The sequence below is a fragment of the Xyrauchen texanus genome, chromosome 10, assembly GCF_025860055.1.
Source record: "Xyrauchen texanus isolate HMW12.3.18 chromosome 10, RBS_HiC_50CHRs, whole genome shotgun sequence".
Taxonomy (NCBI): Eukaryota; Metazoa; Chordata; class Actinopteri; order Cypriniformes; family Catostomidae; genus Xyrauchen; species Xyrauchen texanus.
In genome coordinates, this window is record NC_068285.1 from 16,282,690 (window position 1) to 16,309,662 (window position 26,973).

General features: G+C 38.2%; 1 protein-coding gene across 1 annotated transcript; it reads right to left on the reverse strand.

Moving 5' to 3' along the window:
- Window positions 1-32: 32 nt before the first annotated feature.
- LOC127650672 (chloride channel protein 1-like) lies at window positions 33-26,694 on the reverse strand. The gene is made up of 23 exons (XM_052136255.1): window positions 26,539-26,694; window positions 19,041-19,299; window positions 18,807-18,938; window positions 18,058-18,186; window positions 16,667-16,800; window positions 16,306-16,383; window positions 16,024-16,102; window positions 15,256-15,381; window positions 15,032-15,116; window positions 12,328-12,429; window positions 11,100-11,184; window positions 10,292-10,447; window positions 9,874-9,943; window positions 8,528-8,638; window positions 7,598-7,811; window positions 6,463-6,596; window positions 5,968-6,155; window positions 4,903-4,984; window positions 4,649-4,734; window positions 4,196-4,240; window positions 3,883-3,987; window positions 2,972-3,058; window positions 33-1,493 (listed from the first exon to the last, which is right to left on the reverse strand). The coding sequence occupies exons 1-23, from the start codon at window positions 26,587-26,589 to the stop codon at window positions 1,035-1,037; spliced, it is 2,997 nt and encodes a 998-aa protein (XP_051992215.1). The 5' UTR covers window positions 26,590-26,694; the 3' UTR covers window positions 33-1,034.
- Window positions 26,695-26,973: the final 279 nt, after the last annotated feature.

The window sequence follows — 26,973 nt, forward strand, 5'->3', positions numbered from 1 at the left end:
ATTTACAATTGTGCATATTCAAACTTGCCGCATTGTGATCGGTCACGTGCTTGAGATTTGATGCTCATCCGTCAAATCTGGTGAGACATACATATAGTGTTAATGTGATTTAAAAGCTAAAGAGAATAGCGGCTTCAGAAAACTAGAATGTATATTTAGTATATACTGTACATACATTTTATATATATAAATATATACACTATATACTGTACATACATTTTATATATATAACTTTTTAATGTTAGACAGCACGTGATCACTGTATGCTTTTATTATGGAAAAGAGCAGCTTGGGCATTCTGCTAAAATTTCATACGTGTTTGGAATGACATGAAGGTGAGTAAATGATGACAGAATTTTCAATTTTGTGTGAACTAATCCTTTAAAAATGACAGACAGTCATAGGGTCTGTTGCAAAAAACTTCTGAACATAACGGGAAAATGTGAAAAAAGAAAAGAACATTTGAAGTGTTTTTATTAGAGAAAAAATCTCTTCTTGACTTATGAATTGTCCATGACCTCTGCAGTCATTTGTGATTACTGGGAATGGAATATTAAAAATCATCTTGATTCAGACTGAATATTTAAGGAATAATTTAGTCTAATTTATGAATCGTTTCGACCACTAAAAAGTAGAATTTGATTACAAATAGGGACATATGGTTTGAGAGCAAATTTTACTCTACACAAGATCAGTATTAAGGTAAAAACTACAGAATTATATTAACTATATACATTTCCATGACTTTTTATGATGCTACTAATTTCTATGACTTTTCCAGGCCTAGTAAAGCATAATTTCCCCTGATATTTCTAGTTTACTTTTCCTGTGGCACAATGTCCAACCATCAAATTAAAATTTTACAGCTTTACAAAATCTGATGGTAAGAGAAACAGAAAGAGAAGAATACTGAGAAGGACAGACAATTTAAAACCTTTAAACAAGCAAAGGAATACAAAACATGAAATCATTATATAAAAAATGTAACAAAAACATACACAAATCACACATAAATATGTCCCAAACTCTTTGTTTTAAATGGGCTCCTCGTCCTCATTGTCTTCACCCTCTTTGTTCTCGGGGACCAGCTGCAGGGTGGAGAGAGGTATGTGAGGAAAAGAGGAAGGTGGCAGGGTGGGGCTGCTATCGGGACTTCCTCCCTCACTGTCACTACTTCCTGTCCCACAACTACTGCTGCTTCCTAAGGTTATGCTACTGCTGTTCTTCAAGATCACCTCCCTTTTCACACCCTCAATCCAAACCTCCATCTCCTTCTTCGTGTCCCCGACTGGGGTTGCTGGGCTCGGAGAATGAGAATGGGGTACCACAGGGGCGGACAGAGGTGAAGATGGGGCTGTGATGGAGCCTGGGGGGGAGGGAGGGGAGGAAGTATGTGGACGCTTCGCAGACTTACGAATGGTGCCATGGAAACTGGCCAAAGGGGGGCGCAGGCGTACGCCACTGCGTGTGGAGCCCTCAATGGCTTTTTGGAGCTGGTGCAAAAGAAGAAAGAACCCAATGAGGTATCTGCGTTAGGGGGTTAAAATTAGAGTTTTGTGGTTTTTAGTGCATGTGTGCTATAGGTTGAGGTTGTTTATACTGTATATATGCTAGTGTACTCCTAAACATTGAAATAATTCACTTTTAGAAGATACTCAATATGCATTTAAAATGGTAAGATTTTCTCTTCCAGGAAAACGGATACTCATTTGCACTTCAAAGATTTTTGTCCAATCAAATGCTCTATAAAATTAGAATACCCCCCCCGCAACAAACAAGCAAGTAGCAAATGTTCAATGTTGTGACGTAACTAAAGTCTGTTGGCTATTTAAAGGAAAAAAGGTGCAAGCCCTTCAATACAGTATATTCCGCTCAAACTTCCTGTTTCAATAGAAAATATGTCTTTATGGAGTGGTGGTGGCGTAGTGGGCTAAAGCACATAACTGGTAATCTGAAGGTCACTGGTTTGATCCCCACAGCCACCACCATTGTTTTCTTGAGCAAGGCACTTAAATCCAGGTTGCTCCGGGCGGATTGTCCCTGTAATAAGTGCACTGTAAGTCGCTTTGGATAAAAGCATCTGCCAAATGCATAAATGTAAATGTCAAAACAGGACATAAAACTGCTTGTCAAGCAATTTCATGGGATTTTTTAAGATTGCTTTAATTTTGAAATTTGTTAATCCATTATCTTTTTCTATTTATCATAAATACAAAGATAAAGTTGTATTACTGTCAATGATCTGAAACTTTAGACCCTCATGTGTGATTTTTTAAATAATTTATTTTAAAAGAAAATCAGATATTTTTGTACATTTTTATAAAAAGGCACAGTTTGTTAAGGTCAAATAAACTAACCGTAAGAAAATTTCTTGATATTCGTGACTCAAAAATAATTATTATTTGTAAAAAAAAATTTGAGCACGAACATTCACACACACACACACGCACGCACGCACGCACGCACGCACGCACGCACGCACGCACGCACACACACACACACACACACACACACACACATGTTGGTGCGGCTATCATTATGAGGACTCTCCATAGACTTAATGATTTTTATACTTTATGAACTGTAGATTAGATAGAACTAGATAGAACTGTAGAAAAGTCCTCATAAACCACTCAAACACACTCACACACACACAAACACACACACACACACACACACACACACACACACACACACACACACACACACACACACACACAAACACACACACACAGTCTTTGTACAATATGCAATAAATGTTTATTAACTTTAACTTATTAACATAAATTTATGAAACCACCATGAACACAAAGATTACATTTCTATGAAGTTGACATGAATGGTTTAAACTAGATTATTAAAAGATTTCTAATTTTTATTTCGGACAACCTTAGTTGTCAATGACTCATTAACATGGATGGATGGATGTACAGTATATGGAAATGGATGGATATATGGATAGATGGGTTACCTCTTTTAGTGCCACAACTCCCACCAGTTTGCCAGTACTGGTTACATATGCATGACTCAGGCCCAGCAAAGAGAACAGGGTATGAGTCTGAGGTGAAAAAAGTGAACAGTCAAGTTTTATTGACCTTCAAATCCTGAATCATACTGTGAGTCTGAATCATTCCATCTCATCGTGCTTTATTGAGACAATGTTTCATATTCTATGAATGGCTCACATCACATTAAAGGAATAGTTCACTCAAAAATTAAAATTCTCTCATCATTTACTCACCCTCATGCCATCCCAGATGTGTATGACTTTCTTTCTTCTGCAGAACACAAACAAAGATTTTTATAAGAATATTTCTGCTCTGTAGGTCAGTTCAATGCAAGTGAATGGTGACCAGACCTTCGGTGATCACATAAAGGAAACATCAAATTAATCCATCAGACTCGAGTTTTTAAATCTACATCTTCAGAGGTGAGAAACAACAATATTTAAGTCCTTTTTCCCTAAACCTCCACATTCACTTTCAGATGTGAATGTTAAAACTAAACAGTCACAACGTGTAACTTTCAGATGTAAAAGTGAAAATGGAGATTTAGTGTAAAAAATGACTTAAATATTGACCTGTTTCTCACCCACACCTGTCATATCACTTCAGAAGACATGGATTTAACCACTGGAGTCATATAGATTACATTTATGTTTCCTTTGTGTGATTTCTGTAGTTTCAAAAGTCTGATCACCATTCACTTACATTGTATGGATCTACAGAGCTGAGATATTCTTCGAAAAATCTTAATTTGTGTTCAGCAGAAGAAAGTAAGTCATACACATCTGGGATGTCATGAGGGTGAGTAAATGATGACATATTTTTTTAATTTTGGGTGAACTATTCCTATAGTAACACTGTGCTTGTCTCCTCTCACCTTATGTAATGATGTTCTCTCAACCAGCTGAAAGGGGGAGGGGTCTATTCTGATCTGATCAATTTCAACAGGCTTTTCCATCTCTGACTTCTCCCATGCTTTGATCTATGTAAAACAATCACAACCAGGTATGGCTTTGACTTGGCTATGTGGTACTTTATTTTAGTTGAACTTTTAGTTGTACATTTATAAACTACAAAACTACACAAGACATCAAACAATTTCCACATCCTAATAATGGATACAAACTAATTTCATGATCAATTAAATATTGCTTCATTTGGTAGTTTGTGCATTGTGGTATTGCAAGTACCTCCTCTGGTGTCATTGTGTCTGTTAAAGATGGAGGATATGGCTCCTAAATGGAAAAATAAATACGTTTGTTCATCCATAAAATATTGTATTTGATCCAAATACATTAACTTACCAACATTTTAGAATGAGAAGGGCTTACTACTTTACATATCGAAAAATTCAATGGAAGACCATTCACTTCCCTTTAACCGTACTTGTCCTTGAAAAACACTGATGAATATTAATGCAGACCATTAGCAATACATTTCCTATTCTCATTTTATTGCCTTTTCATTAAATTTTCATAAATGCAGACAGCAGTTTAATTGGTGCACACAAATTCACTTGATGGAAAGCACACACACACACACACACACACACACACACACACACACACACACACACACACACACACACACACACACACACACACACACACACACACAAAGATCTTTGAACACAAACAATGTACCTGGAGCTGACCTTCTACATGTCTTTCCGAAGAGGAGGAAAAGAAGTTACGTAAAATTCTCCCGAAAGACGGCGAAGGACCCTTATCTAGAAAAGAGAAAGAGAGATGAAAAGATCGAAGGGGGAAGGCGGATTAAAAGATGTGTATAATTTATACTGCCTCAAGATGCTTGATCAATTGAAGTGACTGCTTGAGGTTTATTAAGATTTCTAAAGAGGTTTGAACAGTATATGTTCAATGGAGTATTTTCTCACCAGGCGACGTGTGATTGGTGGAGGGTTCTGAGGGTTTGGATGAAGGTAGAGGGCCGTTTCTTTCCTCTTGAACTGGCATAGTCTAAAAGTCCACAAAGATAAAATGTCATATAAAAAAGTTGCACAAAATAAAGATTCATCAAGAAATGTTTCAGTTTCTCTCTAAGAGTAATTTTCAGTTATATTATATTTCAATGGATTAAGGGTACTTATTAAGGGTACAAAATTAGTCTCACTTTTTCCTGTGATGTTTCTATGGATGCAAGTTTGACTACATACAAACTGAACTCAAAGAAACAAGATCAGCCTTTTCCTGGGATGTTTCAGTGCATACAGTTCACAATACATACAAACTGACATTGAGTTTTCGGGCAAAAACAAACAAACCAAAAAATATATATATTTTTTTAAACCAACAAAAAGGAGGAGCTAAAACTTGAAAGAATGTTCTGGGTTCAATACAAGTCAAGCTCAATCAACAGCACTTTTGGCATCATGTTAATTACCACTAAATTTATTTAGACTCGTCCTTCCTTTTCTCTGGGTTACAGTGAGGCATTTACAATGGAAGTCAATGGAGGCCAATTGTATTATGTTAAAATACTCACAGTTTCAAAAGTTTATCCACAAGACATAAACAATATGCTTGTTAACATGACTTTAGTGTGATAAAATCACTTACTAACCTTTTCTGTGTAACGTTACAGCTATATAGATGTACATTTTACATCTTCGTTTCCATGACGATGTAATTTCAACTATAATTGTTTTTTAATTATGATTTAAACAACTTTACAGCTAATAAAATACATGAATTTAACAGAAGAATTAATTAAAGTGTTTTTATAAAATTATAAGCTTCACATTTCTGCTACAAAAATTGGCCCCCACTTCCTGGGGGAGCTTTTTTTTTTTAAGAAAAGGAGGGACGAGTAGAAATATTTTTTTGTGCTAATCAACATCATGTCGCAAATGCTGTCGATGTAGCTTAACTTGTGTTGACCCCAGAACACTCCAATAGTAAGAAATAAAGAAATGTTTTTGAAGACACCCTTTGACAGATACCTTCTCTTCGTCATTCTCCTCCACTTCCTCATCAACAAAGTCAAAGGATTCCCAGCTGGCTTTAGTGCAAGGCACCTGACCAAGTGGGCTCTGTCCTTGCATTAGGATCCGCCTCTCTGCTGACAGCCACCAATCACAGAGGGCGAGAAGCTCAGACCTCTCAATGCTGCCCAATAAAATCATAGATTCTGTTGAAGGTGAAGTGAGTTCAGTAGCCAGATAAAAATGAGCATTAAAATCCTTTACACCAAAGCATTGCTGCCTAATGTCTACATAGGTAGCTACCTTCAGAAACAATAAGTACGTTTAAAAGTAACTGATTTGAAACACTCTATAGGCTGCAACTCCATTGATGGTCACTTAATGTCTGTATATGTAAATACAAATCTCACCTAGGTATACTCCATGCAATGCATAAATTCTGTTCTCTGAGAGGTGCAACTAGCCTAAAACAATTGTCTAGACAACATGTACAAGCAGCCTGTGTGATATTACCTTTTGAGTCCACCAGCGGGATGGTTTTTAGCGAGGTTGAATCCAGTAAATGCAAAACTTCTCTGTACTTAGACTGGGAACATAAAAACTTCACTTTTCTCACCATGATGTCCTCCACAAATATATTATACTGGCTGCAAGAAAACAGATGCTCAACAGTAAGACACACTATATATTGTTGACACTATTAAAAGAGGTTAATAACTCTGAACCACAAAGGGTAGATACACAGATAAGGTGAAGGCCGTGTCCTTGATAAAGAGGTAATGAATAGCCCAAATCTAATGTGTGTGGAGAGTCTAACTGGTAGCTGGAAGGGTGCCAAGGCTTCATGTTGCTGCCACTAGTTGACAAGTGTATTTACTAATAGCTCCTGCTGCTAATGAATCACAAGGACTTTTGAGGTGATGTCAGCATGCGAGCGTGAGGAAACCTGCCTGCACTGTGAACCAAGCTGTTTTATGACATAATGCACCATACAATAGTGGTGTTTTTCCAGTAGAAAACACATTGATCTAGCTATTTTTATGCCTCTTATCCACAGTGGAACAGTGTTTTCCTCCACCGAAAACAGCTTAATGAAAACTCGTAACATTACCACATACTTTGAAAAACAGCGTCGTTAGGAAACTGAGTTTTCAAATGAAATCCGATTAGTGTGGATGTGGCCAAAAATAAATTATAGATAATCACAAATAAATAATATAAAATGTTAAACCTTTACAACCTGCCTTCATTAAACACCCAGAGAAATTGAACATTGAACAGCATTAAACTATACAAATTATAGCAGTTAACACACAACTTTGGCAGTCCTAAAATATAAAAAAATCAAATATCGAAATTTAAAAAGAAATTAAAAATAATAAAAACTAACATTCATTAAGTGAAAACTTGCCAAAATTAAAAGGACAAAAAAATAAATAAAATAAATAAATAAATAAATAAATATATGTATTTATTTATTAAATATAAATTTTTTAATTTAATATATTTAATATACATTTAAAAATAAAACTAATTTAAAGTTTAAATAAATTATTTCTAAATAAATGACTTAATAAAAACAAATGGAAACCTATAATAAACCACATGGTGAAATCACACATTTGTGGTGTTTGTTGTGCCTGCACACCTTATGTGACCGAAGCCCAGCTCGGGGAGATACGGCAGCTTCTTGACTTGGATAATGGAATCGTACAGTGAGGGTTGCAGACCCTGCGCGACCATATTGGCCAGGATGACGGCAACCATCATGGGCAGGATGTGAGAGATCTGACCGGTCAGTTCGAAACAGATCACTGCAGTGGAAACGGTGTGAGTGACCGCTCCAGTCAGTGCTGCTGCACCTACAGAGTAAGAGCAAGAGAAAACGATTTACCAACAGAGTAACAGGACAGAAAGATGGAGTGGTCTACACGGCAAAGAATCATTTTCTTACTCTGTGTTTTTGTCTTGATTGCCATTAAAAATGTCTAAACTCCAAACTTAAAATGTACAATTTACAAACAAGATACATTTACGTGAGAAGCAAAATTACATACGCTATTAAGTCTATAGCTTTCAGATTACTAACAAAATCTTAAGATTAACAAAAGAACAATTTACAAATGGGGTAAGTCAAATAAACTTGCTTTCGCTTGAATTAAGTTTAAATTTCTTACCTCATTAGCAATTTGATTTTCCTTCTTGTTTAAAGCATAAACCTCACCGAGGTTTGTTAGATTACTCTAAAAACTGTAATATTGTTTGCAATTTTAATATTTAGTAAATTCATTAAATGTATCTTGTTACAGACGTTTAAATGTTTTTACTGTAAAACTAGACACAAAACTGGGTAAGAAATATATTTAATTTTTTTGCAGTGTAAAACAAGGTAGACTTGACCAGTGTAACAGACTGAGGAGTGGCATAATGAAAGGAGAGTGTATGGACAGGGGTCATGCAGTGGAGGACTGGAGACAAGGAGAAGAAGGGAGACAGACATGATGTTGCATCATCAGTGAAGCATGAGAAAACATTAGATAACAGAGGTGGATTGGAAGAGGAGGAAAGGATGACTGACCAATGACAGCGTACCCTCCAGGGATGATGCGATGCAGTATTCCATCAAACAGGATACCATGAGGAAAGAGAGTAGCCATGATCTCACCCACTAAACGACCAAATGCTGCACCTACAAGTGGAATACAGTATATCATACAGAAGCTCTGTATTCATCCACTCACACATGCATAAGGCATTATTGTACACCACTTTCATATTATAACTTAATACCAAAGCTCATTGTTACATTGCTAAATGAACAATTACAAGACGTCTAATATTCTGTACACTTTCCTTTTTACATTCTTATATATTTTAATTATATGATTTGTCATGGACATGCTATGCATCAATCTATGCATCAAATACAGTATGCTACTGTCACGATTTCCTGGTTGTCTGCCCCGTGTTTTCCATGTCACCGTCACCATGATTCCCGGTCCCCAACACTCTGTCACGATTCCCTGGTTGTCTGCCCCGTGTTTTCCATGTCACCGTCACCATGATTCCCGGTCCCCAACACTCTGTCACAATTCCCTGGTTGTCTGCCCCGTGTTTTCCATGTCACTGTCATGCACTGCATTTCCCATAGTTCCCTGCCCTCATCACTGCCTGCATTCACTCATTGTTTTCACCTGTTTGTCGTTTAGTTCCATTACCTTGTGTATTTAAACCCTGTTTGTTTTCCATTTCCCTTGTCGATCGTTGAATGTTCATGTTCCCACTGTTCTTATGTTTGTTGATGCCCGGATCCTGTTGTCTTGCCTGCCCTGCCTGCCTGTCTTGTCGTGGTCATCCAGTTTCCGTGTACCTTCGATGTTCTCCTGTTTTAGTTTTGTTTTGCCCATCGTGGTTATTTCCTTTGTTCCTGTTTTCTCCTTTGATTAATAAAAACCGCATGTCGATCCAAACCCTTGACTGCCTCCTCCTGCATTCACTATAACAGCTACACACCTATGTATAACACTACAGGTGCCTATATTAAATGTGTTTGTGGCAGGGCGGAGGGCGGGGCCGGGTCGTGATCCTACACACCCGGTCCCGTATTAGGCTAATCAAGCCTTCGAGAGGGATAAAGGTCGACTGCAGAGGATCGTGCAGGAGAGAGAGAGATCATTTACGGACATGTCCGTCATGTGTGTGTTTGTCCTTTGTTTCAGTTTATTATTAAAATATTATTTATGTTGAAAATCCGGTTCTCGCCTCCTCCTTTTCATTGATCCCTTTACAGTGTTGTCCTAAATGTCCCAAATATTTTGTTATGTATTTTTTTTATGTTAAATTGTTCCTTAATGCATCCATAAATAGAAGTAATTAAGACAGTAATATAATCAGTAATGTAAATGAAAAATGCTGGGGACGTACCCAGTACAAAGACAGGCATGAAAGCTCCAGACGGGATGGGCATTGTGGTAGAAATTGCAGACATCCAGAACTGTGAGGTGAATAATAATGTGTTGACAGTTGCCAAAAATAAAAACCTTTGTCAGCAAAAACAAAAACAAAAAAAGCCTGACTTTAGAGCAAAATGTTTGCATCAGCAGCTGAAGAAAAAAGCTTAAATGACAGACGATTGTTATTGCTGAACTGTCATGAATAAAAGCTGGTTTCATTGCAGCCACCAAGACAATGATAACATGATAACTGAGGCCAAACGAGTCAGTGCATGCTACTTTGCTGTTTTGTCACTCTTTTTGCCAAGACACTTTGTGCACTTTTTCAATTCCAATGAAATGAAAAAAATTTGTAAATAATTTTTTTTTTTTAAAGCACAGGGCCCAACCTTCATGATGAAGAAGAGGATAAGAATGACAAAGACACTGACATCAGGGTGAAACCAGACAGCTGAGCGACCAAGACCAGGTGGGTGGGGGGATCCCCATATTTTAGTCCAGGTGAAGTTATCAAATAGAGAGTTGATGCACTCTCTGGGCATCAGCTGCAAAATAATCCGTTTAAAAATAACAATATATAAATAATCTAAATAATCTAGATTATATAAAATATGACATTACTTGGAAATAGTTTGAATGAAAGACAGAACAAACTGTGGCACATAAACAGAAAATTGTCCTTAGGGTCCGTTCACACAAAACATGTTCTTGTGCAAAAAAAATAAAAAAGCACGAAAAGAACGCAGGAGTCACAAAAAACTTTAACTACAGACAAAAAAAATGTGTCTAAAAATATGGCTCTCCTGTGCAAGTTTTGCTCCAATTGGGGGCAGAATCTCCAAAGAGTGCATGGTTACCCAAAAGGGGGTTGTGCCTACTCCAAAATGGGGCATCACTTTCACACGGTTAGGGAAAGGGTTAGGTTAGGGAATCTCTATATCTTTGCAGGCAGTTTGGAGTTCCCGCCCCTTTTTGGAGCTCTGCCTGCAGCTATATCCTTCTCATCCTACACGAGATGCTGAAAAATAAAAGACGCGGCGCAACAGGCAAAGATGCGGTCTGGCAGAAAACACCTGAAAAACAGCATGGATGGATGCAAAAACATGTTCAGTATGAACGGACGTTTAGACAGACAAATTAACTTTTAGCTTTCAAAATGAAGAATGGTCATGTCTGTTGATAAGAGATGTTTCTGACCTCTCCAGCCATGAATTGTCCGAAGCCTGGAGGGAATGTCAGTGTTGTAACCACAAGAGTCACAACAGCTGGGAAAATCAGTCGGCTGTGAAGAAACAATTTAACACTTATATATTATATATATTTTATATGGTTGTGTCTGTATTACTAATTAACTTCTACTAAAGGTTAAGTGTGTCATTTTTTAGATTTGTCTAAAAAATTATATGCTCTTAATGAGCAAAGACAACTGTAAATGATCCAATGGTAATGCTATCAAAACATTGCTGTGTTAGTTTGAGTATCCTGACCAACCGACAGCAACAATGCAACCTAGACTCAAAGAATGAAAGTTACTATGACTACCTTTTTGCAAAATGGCTTTTACGTTCAATATTCAATGTTTCAACGCAGTTTCCTGGTGAAATTAACATTAAAAGCACTACAACAACAGTGGGTTTTATTCACCTTCACATTAATCATGAATTCAGTGGCTGATTATGACTAAAAAGACACTTATTTTTTACACTATTACTCATACACTGGTATGTTATATCAAAATAATTTTAATATAACACGTCATTTGAAAAACGACACATTTGAACACTTACATTACAGACTCAACTACATTTACACACTAATTCCAATGTGATTAGTTTCCGTAGTAGCTCACCTCAAAGAGTGTTGGACTTTGGTCGTTGTTCGAGACCAGTCAAGCATGGAAGCTGACATGTGAGATGAAAGTGTCATAGAAGTGACATGAGATAATGTGGTTGCTTCAGAAAATGTTATTTTCCTTTCTATTATTTTTTGGACACTATCGGTTCAGTTTCAACGTTGGTTAAAGGTAAGTATGTCTGTTTTGTTAACCTCTCATTTTAGATCACTATTGATTAGGTTTAGGATAAAATGTTTGGTTAGGGAGGTACGTTTTATGCATTAAAATCTTATATTCCCCTTAAAAGCTTCATCTGATTAAGACACACTTTCACTTGTTTTTGGTGCCCCCCGATGGAAAACTGCAGCCAAAGTGTAATAATGCATGAAATTTCGTTTTGCAAAAATGTTGCCACGGTCACATAATATTCATGAGCAACAAAGGTAGAGGGAGTGTTCGGGAAACCTGTTTGAAAACACTTCACATTACAAACCACCTTTTAACTACTAACTAAGAGCTACTTACTAAGATCTGCTAAAGTTAAAGATCATATTGTCTGCTCTCATTTGCTTTTTTGTTATTTTCTCTTACTGTTTCGTTAGGAAGCGTGTGAGAATATTAGGTTTTCTCATAAACAGGATGACTTGGCGGTTGAGGTAAACAAAGAAAGCTCCCAGAAACCCACAAGAAATCCTGCAAACAAACATAAAAACATCCAATCATTCCAGCAATAAAATACAAAACGGACATTATAGTGCATTATATTGTAGTACACTCCAAATAGTGATTGTCTTTATTTGTATTATATATAAACAAAAATAGATTTTTTTTTTTTATAGGACACAACAGAAAAACGTCTGTTATAGTTGTTGTTATCGACATTGTGTCGATATAGTGACACTAGGGGTCACACTTGGGAGTCCCAAACACCTCCAATCTCTGAGAAAAGGCCAATGAGAATTGGCGAGTGGAATTTACATGCAAATCCCCCGGACATACGGGTATAAAAGGAGCAGGAATGCGGCCACTAATTCAGGTTTTGTGCTGAGGAGCCGAAACAAGGTCCCGACCATTTCAGCGGAGAGTACAACGTTGTGACAAGAGGGACAAACCTGTGGAGCAACTATCACAGTATAGGGCATATTAGTACACGTAGTGGGTCTGTCTGCGAACTCCTCTGCCGATTTCATGAGCCACATGGCTAGGGAGGAAGGCATCCAGGGTTCACGAGTTCATGAACTCGCATGGGAAAGAAGCGCACGTCTTCACCTCATGGAGGGAAAAGGCGCTGTATGCAAGCGGTATACCCGGCCAGCTGTCCCGTAACCTTACCTGTTCGTACCTGACAATGCACAGGACGAAACTCAGAGAACAAAAAGTCTCGAAGGTTTTGGGTGTTGCCGAGCCCACTGCCCTGCAGATGTCTGCTAGAGAGGTGCCACTGGCCAGTGCTCACGACGATGCCAGACTCCTCGTAGAGTGTGCTCGTATTCCAAAGGGGCGGGCACAGCCTGGTATACCAGCACGATTTCATTCATGATCCAGTGGGATCCCTTTCCACTGTCCTCCAAAGCAGAAAAAGAGCTGCTCAGAGCATCTAGAACTCTGTGTGCAATCCAAATAGGTGCAAAAAGCATGCACCGGACACAGCAATGATAAGACGGTCTGCCTCCTCCGGGGCTGCTACGCCTGCAGGCTCATCACCTGACTCCTAAAGGGGTCATGGCAACCTTGGGCACAAAGCCTGGTCGGGGCTTTTCTCAAACATTGGAGGTGTTTGGGGCTCCCAAGAGCGACCCCTAGTGTCACTACATCGACACAACGTCGAGTGAGTGACAGAAGTGGAACAATCGTTTTCATCAAAATGTGTTAGTGAAATGGCAATCCAGCAAATCAAATATAATACCGACATCTGCTCACTTTGGTCAGTTGAAAAAAATTCAAAAGTTTAAGTGCAACCACATACACTACATGGCAAAAATATGTGGACAGCCAAACTTTACACCCATATGTGCTTGTTGAACACTATATTTTTGCTTTTTCAGCATCTCATGCCAAAAGCACAGCACTTTTAATACGCTGTGTTTTAAAAAAGCCACAAGACATTTTGTTCCATATTATATTTAATGGTTTTTGTAACACATTAACGAATTCTGTGTGGACTGCCCTTAAAGGAATCGTTCAAAAATTGAAATTCTCTCATCATTTGCTCACCCGCATGCCATCCCAGCTGTGCATGACTTTCTTTCTCCAGCTGAACACAAACAAAGATTTTTAGTAGAATATCTCAGCTCTGTAGGCCCATACAATGTAAGAGATGATTATCAGCACTTTAAAGCTCCAAAAAGCACAGACAGTTACAGTAAAAGTAATCCATATGACTCCAGTTATTAAATTAATATCTTCTATAGTGATACAATCACTTTGGATGAGAATCAGATCAATATGAAGTCCTTTTCACTATAAAGAGTACACATGAGAGCAGGGCAGCCGATAAGGGGGGACAACTGGACCTTTTGTCCCAGAATGGGGGGGGGGGGTATTCGGCCGGACTGGAGGGAGGTTCAATATTGTAGAGCGCATCTATACGTGTTCCGCAGGAGACGCAGATAAAAACATGGAGATAGCATGTTAAAGTAAAATCCCCCCAAACACCCCCCACCCCGAATCGGACAACAAAACGAAATGTCCCCACCCACTGTCGATTAACTGAGGGGGGTCCTATTAATACATTATGTTCCAGGCCCAGGAATTTCTAACAGCAGCCTGCATGAGGGGAATCAGTTCACATGTTTATGTCACTAAATATTGATCTGTTTCTCACCCAAAGTAATAGTATTGCTTTAGAAGACATTAATGTAACCACATGATTTATATGGATTACTTTTACTATGACTGTCTGTGCTTTTTGGACCTTCTGAGTTCTGGTCACCATTCACTTGTATTGTATGGACCTAGAGAGCTGAAATATTCTTCTAAAAAATTGTTTATCTGGGATAGTATAAGGGTGAGTACAAGATTAGCATTTTTAATTGTAATGAATTTCTTTTTTGGGTGAACTATCCCAGTAAGGAGACCTACTTGGTTTTATGCAGCTGCTGCAATGGATGCAGCTGAAACAGACAAACCCTTTAATTAGATGGAGGTGTCCACATACTTGTAATCATCTAGTGTATATGCTGTGTGTGTCAGGTCTGCGAGTGTGTCAAGGGTTATTGAATGGCACACACATACACACACAGCTTCAGGACTGTGCCCTCACCACGAACAGCACGCTCTCGCCCCACGCTCTCACCCAATAATGGCGAACGCCGGGAGCTCCTGCAGGTCAAAGGGAAAATCCATTCGAAAGTTGGTACGAAAGAGAGCAGTGATGGTGACTGAGAGGTCAAAGTCAAGAGAGAAAAAATATAGATGCAGATTAGGAAGAATATAAAAAGACTAGGCTTCTGACCATATCAATACATCCAATGTTTGAAGTTTGCTTTTTGAAGAATACGGTTTAGCACATTATCTCACCTGCATCTTTATTGAACACCGACAGCACTCGAAATATGAAAGCACTGAATGTGGCAGCAAAGTAGCCCCTCCAGTAGTTTCTCACGGCAAAATAGGTTGATGTGACTTCAATGCTGAACAATACACCTTCAAACAGCACATAGAACAAATGCAGGGTTTTCTGTCATCTAAAGTAGTAAAGCTGTACTGATCTGTTTCTTCTTGAAGAATGATAACCAAAAAAATGTTCAGCCATTTTTAAAATTAAATAAATATTTAAAAGTGTACATCTTAGGTCCTGTAACCAGACAATAATACATTTTTCAATATTATTTCATTCTTTCTTTCAATACTATGAGCTCATAAACTTGCATGTATAATAATAACAGAATTAGGAAAATGCTGTTTAAATTAGATGAACCACATGGACATGTCATACCGCAGGACAACTTCCTAGTTCCAAGTATTTAATGTCAACTCCCTTTTACATTACATTTACATTAATGCATTTGGCAGACGCTTTTATCCAAAGCGACTTACAGTGCACTTATTACAGGGACAATCTCCCTGGAGCAACCTGGAGTTAAGTGCCTTGCTCAAGGACACAATGGTGGTGGCTGTGGGGTTAGAACCTGTGACCTTCTGATTAACAGCCCTGTGCTTTTAGCCACTACGCCACCACCACTCCAATAACGCCACCACCACTCCTTTTTACAGATGATCTAAATGTACGAGGAAAAGAAATATGAAACAGTTAGTGAAACACCATTTTGGGTTAATGCACTTTACCTCCAAGAGGGGTTCCAAAGCAGCATCCAACCCCCACTGCGCAGCCCACTGTGAGGATGTCTGTATAACAATATGGGCTCTACTGACACAGAGGCAGACAAAGAGATGAAAGTGGACACAGTTGAGGGTACAAGTTATAAATGGCCTAGATGATATATGAGTACTGTCCTCATATATGGTGTGTAAAAAAAAAACAGATAGTCACCCTAGATGATAAATGAGCATTATCAGTTTTATGAATAGAAATACCAAAAATGCATTACAGAATGTCCATGCACTTACCTGATACACTCCAGAGAAGAAAGTCATAAATTTGCTGAGCACAGCTGCACAGATACTGGCTATATGTACAAAGGGACCCTAAAGCATAAAAAAATATCAAGAAAACAGAATTTAGGGGTAAAGGTCTGAGATGGCCCAAGTTGACCCAGTTGGCGCTCATGCTCACCCAATCCAAGAGCAGTATTTCTAAGCAGCCATTCTTAAATTTGCCTGTTATTGCACTCATTCTTTGGAGATTTCATTTATATTTATTAAATATATATCATTAAGAATAAGAATCATCATCTCAGACTGTTTTTGGACAGATTGGGTAGAGTGTATGTTTTATGAACACAGACACTGCAAAATCAAATGGTCTCACCTCTTTGCCAACTGGCATACCACTGCCCAGGCCAGCAGTGAGTCCCACCACTTTGGCAATAAATGCCTTGAGTGTCAAATACTCCTTCAGGACAACTCCTCTGAGGATGGTTTTCAGTTCTGGAATACCAGAGCCTGAGGGGCAATTAGAGACAGAAGAAGAAATAAACTAAATGGAAAATGAATGAGAAAGCTTGCAGGTAAGGAGGACATTTTTTTTAATAAAACATCAGTGTGTAATCAGAGCGTTAAATGTGAGGCTGGACATGGAATTTTGGACATTAAAAAAACAAACAAAAAAAACAACAACAAACAAACAAAAAAACTGCAGACACTGATTATGTGGAATCTGTTTGGAGATGTTGTCTAGGTCAGTGGTTCTCAACCAGGGGCCGGGACCCACTAGGGGGCCTCAGCACACTTCCAAGGTGGCCTCAAATTGACTTAAAATTGATTAAAAATAAGAAATATTAAAATAATTCACATAATTAAAATGCTAAAAAAAAACACTTTAAAAATTCTAAACGGACACTTTCTGAAACTTCTAGAATCAAATATTATCCATGATTAATTATTTTAATCAGACAGGTCTTTGACATCGGGGCCTTGAAATCAAAAAGGTTGAGAACCACTGGTCTGGGTGAATGCAGAAGATGAACCACCAGGTGGCGTTGTTGTGAAGTAAATCTAACAGTGATCAGGTGGAGTACAGAAGAAACAGAAAAGGGTTAAATATGTTACACTAGCATAGGCCACAGCTTATTGTATAGTGTGCAGTAAAAAAAAAAAAAGTCTTATCTCTTAGCAGTCCAATAAAACAGTATTGAAACAATGTTAAAAATCATGGATCATATTACTTTCTGTTCATATGTCAAACTGGAAATAGAAGGTCAGAAGGTCGAGTGCATTACATTTTGGGATATAGTGTTCCTTGCTGTGTGCTCTGTTGTATAATGCACATTTTGGCAAATACAGTGGGTCATCCGGATATACAGTGCATACATCCCGTACACTGTGGAAATAGTAAGCATAGTACTGTAGTATGCTATTATATACATAGCCATAGCTGGCATGTTTGAGGGGCAAAGCATAGATCTAACACCTCATCTACACTGCAAATAAGTGACATGAAAGGATGCAACAAAACAAGAACTATCAAAAATGACCAGTATGCAAAGACAACTATGTTGATTTGAACAGGAGGGCTCTACTTTTGTCACACTGTGCTGCATGTGGTGTAAAGACAGGGTATGCAGAGATGGCATACAAAAGAGGTTATAGGTTATTTAAGGGTACAGCTAGTGCAACAGCAGAGGATATACAAAAGCTAAAGTGAATAGAAAAGTAGAGGAGGTTAAGGGAACTGTTGAGGAAAGAGATGAGAGTACACACCAATGGCCTGAGGAGCGACCAGGTGGCAGAAGAGGGAGGCAAACAAGATGAGCACCATGGGATAGGAGACCCAGACCAGGTATTGCAGTGGGATGTTTCCCCTCAACTCCCCATAAAACCACTTATAGGCTGAGACACAAGGACGGGGACAGCAGTGATGGAGGTAGAGAGAGAGGAAACAGGGTCAGGACAGAAGAGAAAAGCAAGATCAGTGTAACAAAGGAATGGAAGATGTTGTAAGATAGGTGGAAAAAACATGGGGGAAAAATATGGGATATAAAAGGGATGTGTTGGGAAATAGATAAACAAAAATTAAACCTGACTTTGAAGGTAATGTGCATGTGTGCAATTTTTATTTAGCTTATTAATTAGTAAAATACATTAATTTATCCCCAGCTTAATTTGCATAAACAACTATAGGTAAGCCATTCGTGGGTTGACTTTCAAAAGACTTTTCAAAACTATCAAAACATTGCTCTGTTTGTTTGAGCACCCAACCAGCCTAACATTAGCTCAACCAATGGCGTGAATGTGGGTGGGGCAATCTGTTTTCCCAACCAATGGCAGACAGTGGGGAGTTTTTGGGAAACCTTTGTTTTTGCAATTCAGTTTGGTACAAAAATTACACACTTTGCATTTAAATACATTAAACACAACCTCTAAGACAAACTTTCATCAACAGAGGAGCAAAGAGAAGGACACCAGACATGGAAGATAATGGGTAAATGTGGAATCCTGAGTTGCAGTACCTTGTAGACTCTTGGCACTTGCATAGTCCATGGTCCAGCTTACTAATGCCATGGTAATACCCAACAGCACCAAAAAGATCCAGTCTTCACCCAATTTAGAAACAAAGAACTTCTGTACTCGAGCCACACAGTCTGGGAAAACAGTACAATGACCTCCATATTACATTTCCAAACCTCACATACTCATCTTTGTAGGCTAAATACAATCTTCTATTGTTAGTATTTCACCCTGACCTCGGCACTTGGAGTAGGAGCGTCGCTTTTTGAACGATGATGTGTGGCTCTGCTCTTGCTCCTGCTTGTCTTCAACACTGCCAATGTCCAGATCCTGATGGTGGCGACTGTGATGGCGACTTCGGCTTTGACTCCGCACACGGTGACTGTGATGGTGGTGCCCGTGGTGGTTATGTTTTTTACGCTGTCTCTCTGTTAGCAGGCGGGTGGTCTCTCTCCGCTGAGACCCACCGGGGTGTTCCCTGTACACTCCATATAGCTGATCACAGAAGAAAATGTTTATTTGTAGCGATTTTCAAAGCAGCTATACAGAAAATTATGCTGTAACAGAAAATGTTGCTGTAATTTCTGTAATGGCTCAAGTCCTAATTAAGCTGTTTAAATGAAAAACTTGATTGAAAATCATGCTTCAAAAATTATTTGTCCTTAGGCCCCCAGAGAGCAAGCCAAAAACAACAGCAGCAAGGAACCCAAAACGCCACAAGATGTTAGTAAAACGTGTTTTTTGGGGAAAAACCTATTCAGGAGCTCTCTATTTTCAATTGTCAGTTGTTATTTTGTTGAGCAATTTAAAAAATACAACAACTTTATCATAAGTTTTGACAAATGCTAATAAATTACGGTGCACCTCAAGCTTATTTTTCCATCACTGAATTGGCTCCATAATAAATGGTCAGGGGAACACCTATCAAAAACTTGTTTGTCTTTGGGGAAGAGAAAAAAGCATGAGTAATATGTCACCCTGTTTTTCATAAGCATGAAGTGCCAAGTGGTGAGAGAGGAGAGTCCAAAAATAGAGGAAAATCTTGCCATGCTTGAGAAAGTCCACCGGCGGAAGAGCAGTTGTCTACATTTAGATTTATAACCGTCTGGATAAGACCCAGACATCTGGAAGATACATTCCCAGTGTCTTTGATTCCCATTGCACTCTCTTGCTCTTTCTTGATTTCTCACACACATGCAAAAACAAACACCACTTGTCAACAGTGTTCATCACTAGGATTAGAGAAGGTCAAAATATTTTGACTATGCTTTCTGTACCATACATGCAATACTTATAAACAGTGATTATTTAATGCAAAAGAACAATTTCTTTGCTGATAGTTGAACTCCTTAAAATTTAATGTGCCTCAACTTTTCAAACGTAACACCTTATTCTGTTGATGAATGAATCTCATTTTATAAAGCAATGAAGGAAACAATAAAAAGTGTTCTCACTTTATCATTACAAGTTACAGGTGGATAAAAGTGCTACAAAATCCAGTCGACTAGAGACTTGATCGATAATGTAAAAAAATGCAAATGCGAAATGATAAACATGCAGAATACATCATATACTTGAAAAGCCTTCTGAGTCAAAACAGGATAAACAAGTCAAAGAGTTCAGTGCATACATTTAATAAGGGTAACACATGAGTCTAACCAATTTCTGAATGATTGACTTTGTTGATGTCATCTTGGATTTACAGTGACACCTAGGGGCGTGGATGCAGCATCATTCAAAATCAATAGTTTTCAGTGACAGATGCCAGTAAGGAAGAAATTAACTATTCACAGTCAGACATGATTATTCACATCACATGATGTAATCCAAGAATGAAAGTGTCCAATAACAGGGCGGTTACTGAGATTAAGCCAGTAGTATTTGACTGATCATGTGATTCTAACATGAGGGCATCCTCTCCATAAAGAATAATGTTACCGTTACTGATATGATTGGAGTCCTCATATCATGTGTTTTGTTTCAAAATTACAATTAATTTCTTTAGGAGTAAATATTTTTTAATAATAATAATAATAATAAAAATGAGGCCTACTGAATGAGCCGAACTGAACTAGTCTTGCCTAAAGAATTTCACATGAGGAGCCATCTCCAAAACTGAGCACAGAATGATTAAAGGGGCATAACTTATAGAGAAGAAATGTATTAAACACAGCTGTACATAAATAGAATCCTTGAAAGGCAACATGTAAAATAAATAAATAAAATAAAATATATATAAAAACAGAAGAAGAAGCAAAAACAATCAACTGTATTTTTCATTCTGGTTCTGAAGTTCTGCAGCCGACTTTCCAAATAGTAACTGGTTTGAACAAAATAAAAGAACAGTTAATAACGCTCTTTTTAAAGTGACAGTACTCTGCTCTAAGGGTAGGTGAAATGCCATTGCAGCATTGCCAGATCTCACAAGAGAAACAAGCAATCTGGTCTGGAAAAACAAGCCCAAAATAAGCCATGTGCCTCACCAAAATAGGCGAATATAAGCAATTCAATTTTTTCCTGTGGTGGGTTTATCAGCATAGAAATTATGACAAGCATACAGTTCATTCAAAAATCATTTTAATTACAGATCTGCTTCTCAGTCAAAACAGGCAGCATCAAATCTGTATAAATGCATCATACTGTACATCATAATAATTCAGTGAAGACTTGGAAACAACTGAGAAATATACGTTTTACCTCTAATACTCTTTTCCTTGTATCTGGATTAGAGTACTGGTAGTAATTATACATAGTTGTTAAAAAGGTTTTCATTCATCCACAACGGGCAATTAGGCAAATCAATGTGTGATGCAGCACCTTCAGGATCAAATTTCATGTTTCATTTTTTTGGGCAACATGAAGTGGTGTAGTTCTATACATTTACTGTGATAAACTTTATGGCCTTTGGTTTCATTAAAAAATGATTGGAAAGAAAGCATTTAAAAATAAAATTTTCACTGAACCGTTTTTAGTCCCTGGTTTAGCATACTTCTTTCAATGGTGCAGGTATTCCCTTGATTTGACTTGGCCAGATGCTGTTCATTGTATTTAACTATGTACTATATTTAAAGCTTCGAAGTGCATGCTTTGCCTGTCTTAAATTACCACATTTAATGAGACTTAATTCTATCGCACGTGCATGGAGCTTATAGGTCACACCAGATGTCACACTATGCAGTCACAAACAATCTTTCATTAACATGTGAGTGACAATTATGCTTTCACAGTATAACTGATTCCAAGCTATGCTATTCATACGTAGCCTAAAAATTAAATAGTGTACAAGCTACAAGGCCAGAGAGCCTTTGTGAATGGTGGTGTGCATAAACTGGACTTTAATTTTCAACATTATTGTTTAAATTCAAATTGCTTTAGCTTTATATCTTTATAAAAACACAAAGAAAATCCTAGATTTAAAGTTCTAAGTTCCTGGTTTATTTGTTTTCTAAATGTTAAATTAATGCATCTACTTCACCTGTGACTATATTTGTTTTTATTGGCATTTGCGCTTCCAACATTTTATTGAATTAAAGTGCTCACTTTCAACTTTGGAATGGGTCCATGTAGATGGTTTATCATCTATCCCTCTTCCTCATAATAGGACTCTCACTTGCATCTCATGTATCTATCCAGTTTCTCTCACAGGTTCCCACAGTACATGTAATCTCTTGCTTTCTCCATATTTCACCCCCTCCATCCTGTCTGAATCTATACCTAAATGAGTTATCCCCCTTTCTACCCAGGCTTGTAACATTAGCCGGAGGGCTAATAATAGCTTTGGTGTGACCCAATGTTCAGAGCCACACTTCTCCACACACCTCTCTCTCTCTCTCTCTCTCTCTCTCTCTCTCTCTCTCTCCTCCTGTACCTCTCTGTCTTCCAATTTGCTCATCTGTATTTCAAGGACTCAAAGTTAGTAATGTATAATCAGTTGATAGTGTCATGCTAACTAGCATTGTACGTCTAAGAATAAATGTAGCGCTATGGCAAAATGTGTAACTCACGCAGGTTGATCACAATCACAAATAACATATAAAGATATCAAAAGATACCTAGAACACATTTACAAATATTAATTCATTTTATAAGCCAATGTGCCCAAGCTTAAGTCCTTCATGTTAAAAGCTAAGATGCCCAAGTTATCCACATCCATACATATTTTACAGTCAATCACTGGAAGGGGTGTAAAGTGGCATACCGCCATGCTTTAGGTCCATGCTGATGGCTATGTGAAGGCTATTGAGGCGATTGTTATGGTGTTGTCATGTGATGTTATGTAAAGTCATTTGTAATTCTGTTGAAGGTCTTCTAAAAAAGAAGTTCTTCCAAAGCTGGTACTACTGTAAGTGATGACCACACTTGCTGTATCCCAACACGCCTGCCCATTGTGTTCACACTCTTTCCATCTGTAAATTTTCCTTTTTTTAACTTTTCGATGTTAGTTTACAACAATAAAACAAGGACGATAAACAAAAAAGACGAAGATGGCGAGGAACGACCTCACGTGCAGATGTAAACAATGTGACTTATCCAAATGAGTTGCAGAGCCACAATGTAAACTGGAAGTTATGAAAAAATACAAACAAAAACATGGGCGGAGCCAGGAGTTTTTCAAAGGGGTGGCCAGGCAGGGGCAAGCGATCAGTCTGTGGTGGCATAGAGATGTTCGGGCAGAATTTGTATATTGTCGGACTGTGTGAGGGGGGGTTGATTTGATACAATGACACCAGGGATGGAGAGGTGCAGAGACCTTGATGTGTGATGTTAATTTTGTACAGAGATGATTTCACCTCTAAAGAACTAAATTGTGCCAAAAAATGACAAAAAAAAAAGAGACTAAAACAGCAATTGCGAGTGGGGCCACGGCCACCCCTGGCCACCCCCTATCTCTGCCACTGTCCAAAAATATCACAAATACATGCATTATAAGGGCAGAAATTGTGACTTAGTTGGTCTATCATTGTAAATAAAAGTATTTTATAGTATTTCACTACTAGGAACTCTGTACTGTAGGTGAGCTGAACATAATGGCTTTTTGCAACAGCCAAAATGATCCAAATTGCAAATACAGTCTCTTTCACTTTACATTTACATTTTATGATGGCAGTCGCTTACTGCACTTATTACAGGACAATCCCGACAACCTGGGTTAAGTGCCTGCTCAGGGCCCAACAGTGGCATCTTGGTGCTGGGGCTTGAACCCACCCTGGTCAGTAACCTGAGCCACTGAACCTGCCCCACCACCTGGGCAGTGGCTCTTCACTATTCAATCAATGTACATCACATAATGTATATGGCTGTCACAAACACCACTCTGGAAAATCCTCTCATCTGCCACCGGAGGCCTCTCTCACCTGAATACTGACAATTGGACTACAAGTCCCACAACCCACATACCTGGTCTGATTACACACACACCTGTTCCCCATTTCAAGGACTATTTAAGCGCTGAGCAAACTAGTATCCATGCGAAGTCTTGTTTTGCCACGGCTACATTACTGAGCGTCTGTCCACTGTCCACTGTCCACTGTCCACTGTCCACTGTCCACTGTCCACTGTCCACTGTCCACTGTCCACTGTCCACTGTCCGCTTTCTGACCCTGGTTTGTTTATCTGGATATTGTTGTCACCTGTCTGCTGCCTGCCCTGTCCATTTGCCTGTTACTGATGACGTTTACAATTGCTGTTATCAGTCTGCTGCCTGCCCTGACCATTTGCCTATTACTGACCACGATTATTGCCCTGTCTTCAGTGCTGTTGCTGTTCCTGATATTTTGACCCACGCCTGTTTGTACTCTGATTAATCTGTCTAATAAACCGCACATGGATCTTCATCCCAGTTCTTCCGAATCAATGTTACAATGGCTCACAAAGAATGACCTCAAATGATTACATCAGAAAGCAATACTAACTTGTTGATATTGCTCTCTCAGAGAGTAACATCATAGACATTTCTCATGAAACGTGTCATTACGTAACACGTCCAGATGTTTTTCTTCTATTATTCCCATTGTTTTCAGTGATGATTCTCAAAACCGTAATACATCATATACATGTTGTGCAATGATTTTTCAAATTATAATAAAAAATTAAAGGCAGTACCAATGGAGCGCTATTATAAGAAAAGGTCAAATATTGTTTCAAATACTTTACAATAGAAGTAATTTAAATGTTTTTCACATTGTGGTAAATACAATTAGGGGTAAATTGTGCCTAAAGGGATAGTTTACCCAAAAATGAAAATTCTCACATAATTTACTCCCATCATTCAGAATAAAAAAAGGACTTAAATGTTGTTCTGTTTCTCACCCACACCTATCATATCACTTCAGAAGACATGGATTTAACCACTGGAGTCATATGGATTTCTTTTATGTATGCTTTATGTGATTTCTGGAGCTACGAATGTCTGATCACCATTCGCTTGCATTGTAAGAACCTACAGAGCTGAGATATTCTTTTAAAAATCATCATTTGTGTTCTGCTGAAGAAAGAAAGTCATACACATCTGGTATGGAATGAGGGTGAGTAAATGATGAGAGAATTGTAATTTTTAGGTGAACTTTAACCATCATGACAATACTGTCACAATGTCCTATATAAAATCTTAATGTGCCTAAAATTAGGTTTTAGTTTCTTTATGCTAAATTATAATTTCTGATTTGTTTCTTTTGATATTGGAGTTAAATATTTTCTTGACAGGTTTCGTGAGAATCATCCAGTATATCATGTCTCCCAACATTCAGCCTCATATAGTTCTCTCCATTCAAAGCAACACATTTTAGGTTAAGATTTAGAGGGAAAAATGCATACTAGGTTTTTCACCACTCTTGTGGCGTGACAAATTAATTTGTAGTTCCATATAATCTCTCAATATGATATCTAAGGATATATAATATAAAAGTTGCATGCACAATAGTTAAAATATATTATTTAGATAGCTTTAGATAGTGGTCTTGGAAGAATTTGATAAGAAATGTTTGCACTCATATTGAAATCTTTGAATTTTGATTGCAGACTTTGAGATCTTGGCATTCTCTTTCTGAAACTCTACAGGAGACTTCTAATGACATTACTGGGGTCTTTCTTCTAAGGGGAAAAATCTGACAAACAATAGGCATGTTAAAAATATCTCCTTTGTGATTTAACTAACTTCCTCATAATTACAGTATAAAGCTTTAAATTATTTAAAAAGTGTTGTTTACAATAGTTTTAGATGGAGTATAGCATGTCACACGACAGGACATGTCAACATCCCAAAAGTTTTTCACATTAACTATCAATTTAAGTTATCCTCCCATATGAAGTGGCATTGTGTACAGACTGGGTTTGTTTTTGTCTAATAGAAAATGTTGCAATTCAAAATTCATGCAGTAGGCAAAAAGAGGGTACAGAGCTTCGAATCAGCTTACATAAAGAGGAGATAGAGTGAATTAGAAAGTAAAAGAGAAGATTATGCAGACTAAGCTCTGTCACACTTTCCCACGAGCGCTGCAGTTATTGCCCAGTCAGAACTTACTCAGCAGTGATAGAAATATACGTCATGCAGATATTGTGCAACATCTTTGAGATCAAAAGATTTCAAGTGACAGAAGAAAAGCAAAACATAACACACTAATGAGCGATCAGACAGAAGAAAAAGCAGAAGACACAATGCGAGAGAGAGAGAGAGAGAGAGAGAGAGAGATAGAGAGAGAGAGAGAGAGAGAGAGCAGGAGAGAGACCGTGACTGACCAGGGTCTGCTGGTATCTCAGAGCCGTCCTTTGCGATGCATCTGCGGCCATTGACACACTGTCACTGACCCAAAAATAAACTGACTGTCTGTCTTAGCATTCCCACCCTGGGGTGGCACAGACTGAGGGAGAGAGGGCACATGCACACACACACAAGTTCTCTCGATCTCTCTCTCTCTTACGCACTCGGTCATCTCTGTTTTTCTTGCACCTTCTCAAATGGTGCCACACAGCAGTCCCGTTGCCTAACTATCTCTCTCTTTCTCTCTGTGTGTGTGTGTGTGTGTGTGTGTGTGTGTGTGTGTGCATGGGTTTATGTGGATGTGCATGTGCTTGGGGCATGTACATGTGTTTGTGCTTTTGTTTGTGTATGTGTGTGTGAAGTGGGGATTGGAACGAGGTTGTGACTTACAAAGAGCTGTAGATGCCAATCTA

Excerpts from the sequence above, each read along its gene's own strand:
- LOC127650672 (XM_052136255.1), bottom strand. The coding sequence starts at position 26,589 with ATGGCCGCAGATGCATCGCAAAGGACGGCTCTGAGATACCAGCAGACC. Across the intron at positions 16,384-16,666 it reads GTATGCCAGTTGGCAAAGAG|GGTCCCTTTGTACATATAGC; the intron begins GTGAGACCATTT and ends TTTATGCTTTAG. Across the intron at positions 4,241-4,648 it reads ATGTAGAAGGTCAGCTCCAG|GAGCCATATCCTCCATCTTT; the intron begins GTACATTGTTTG and ends TTTTCCATTTAG.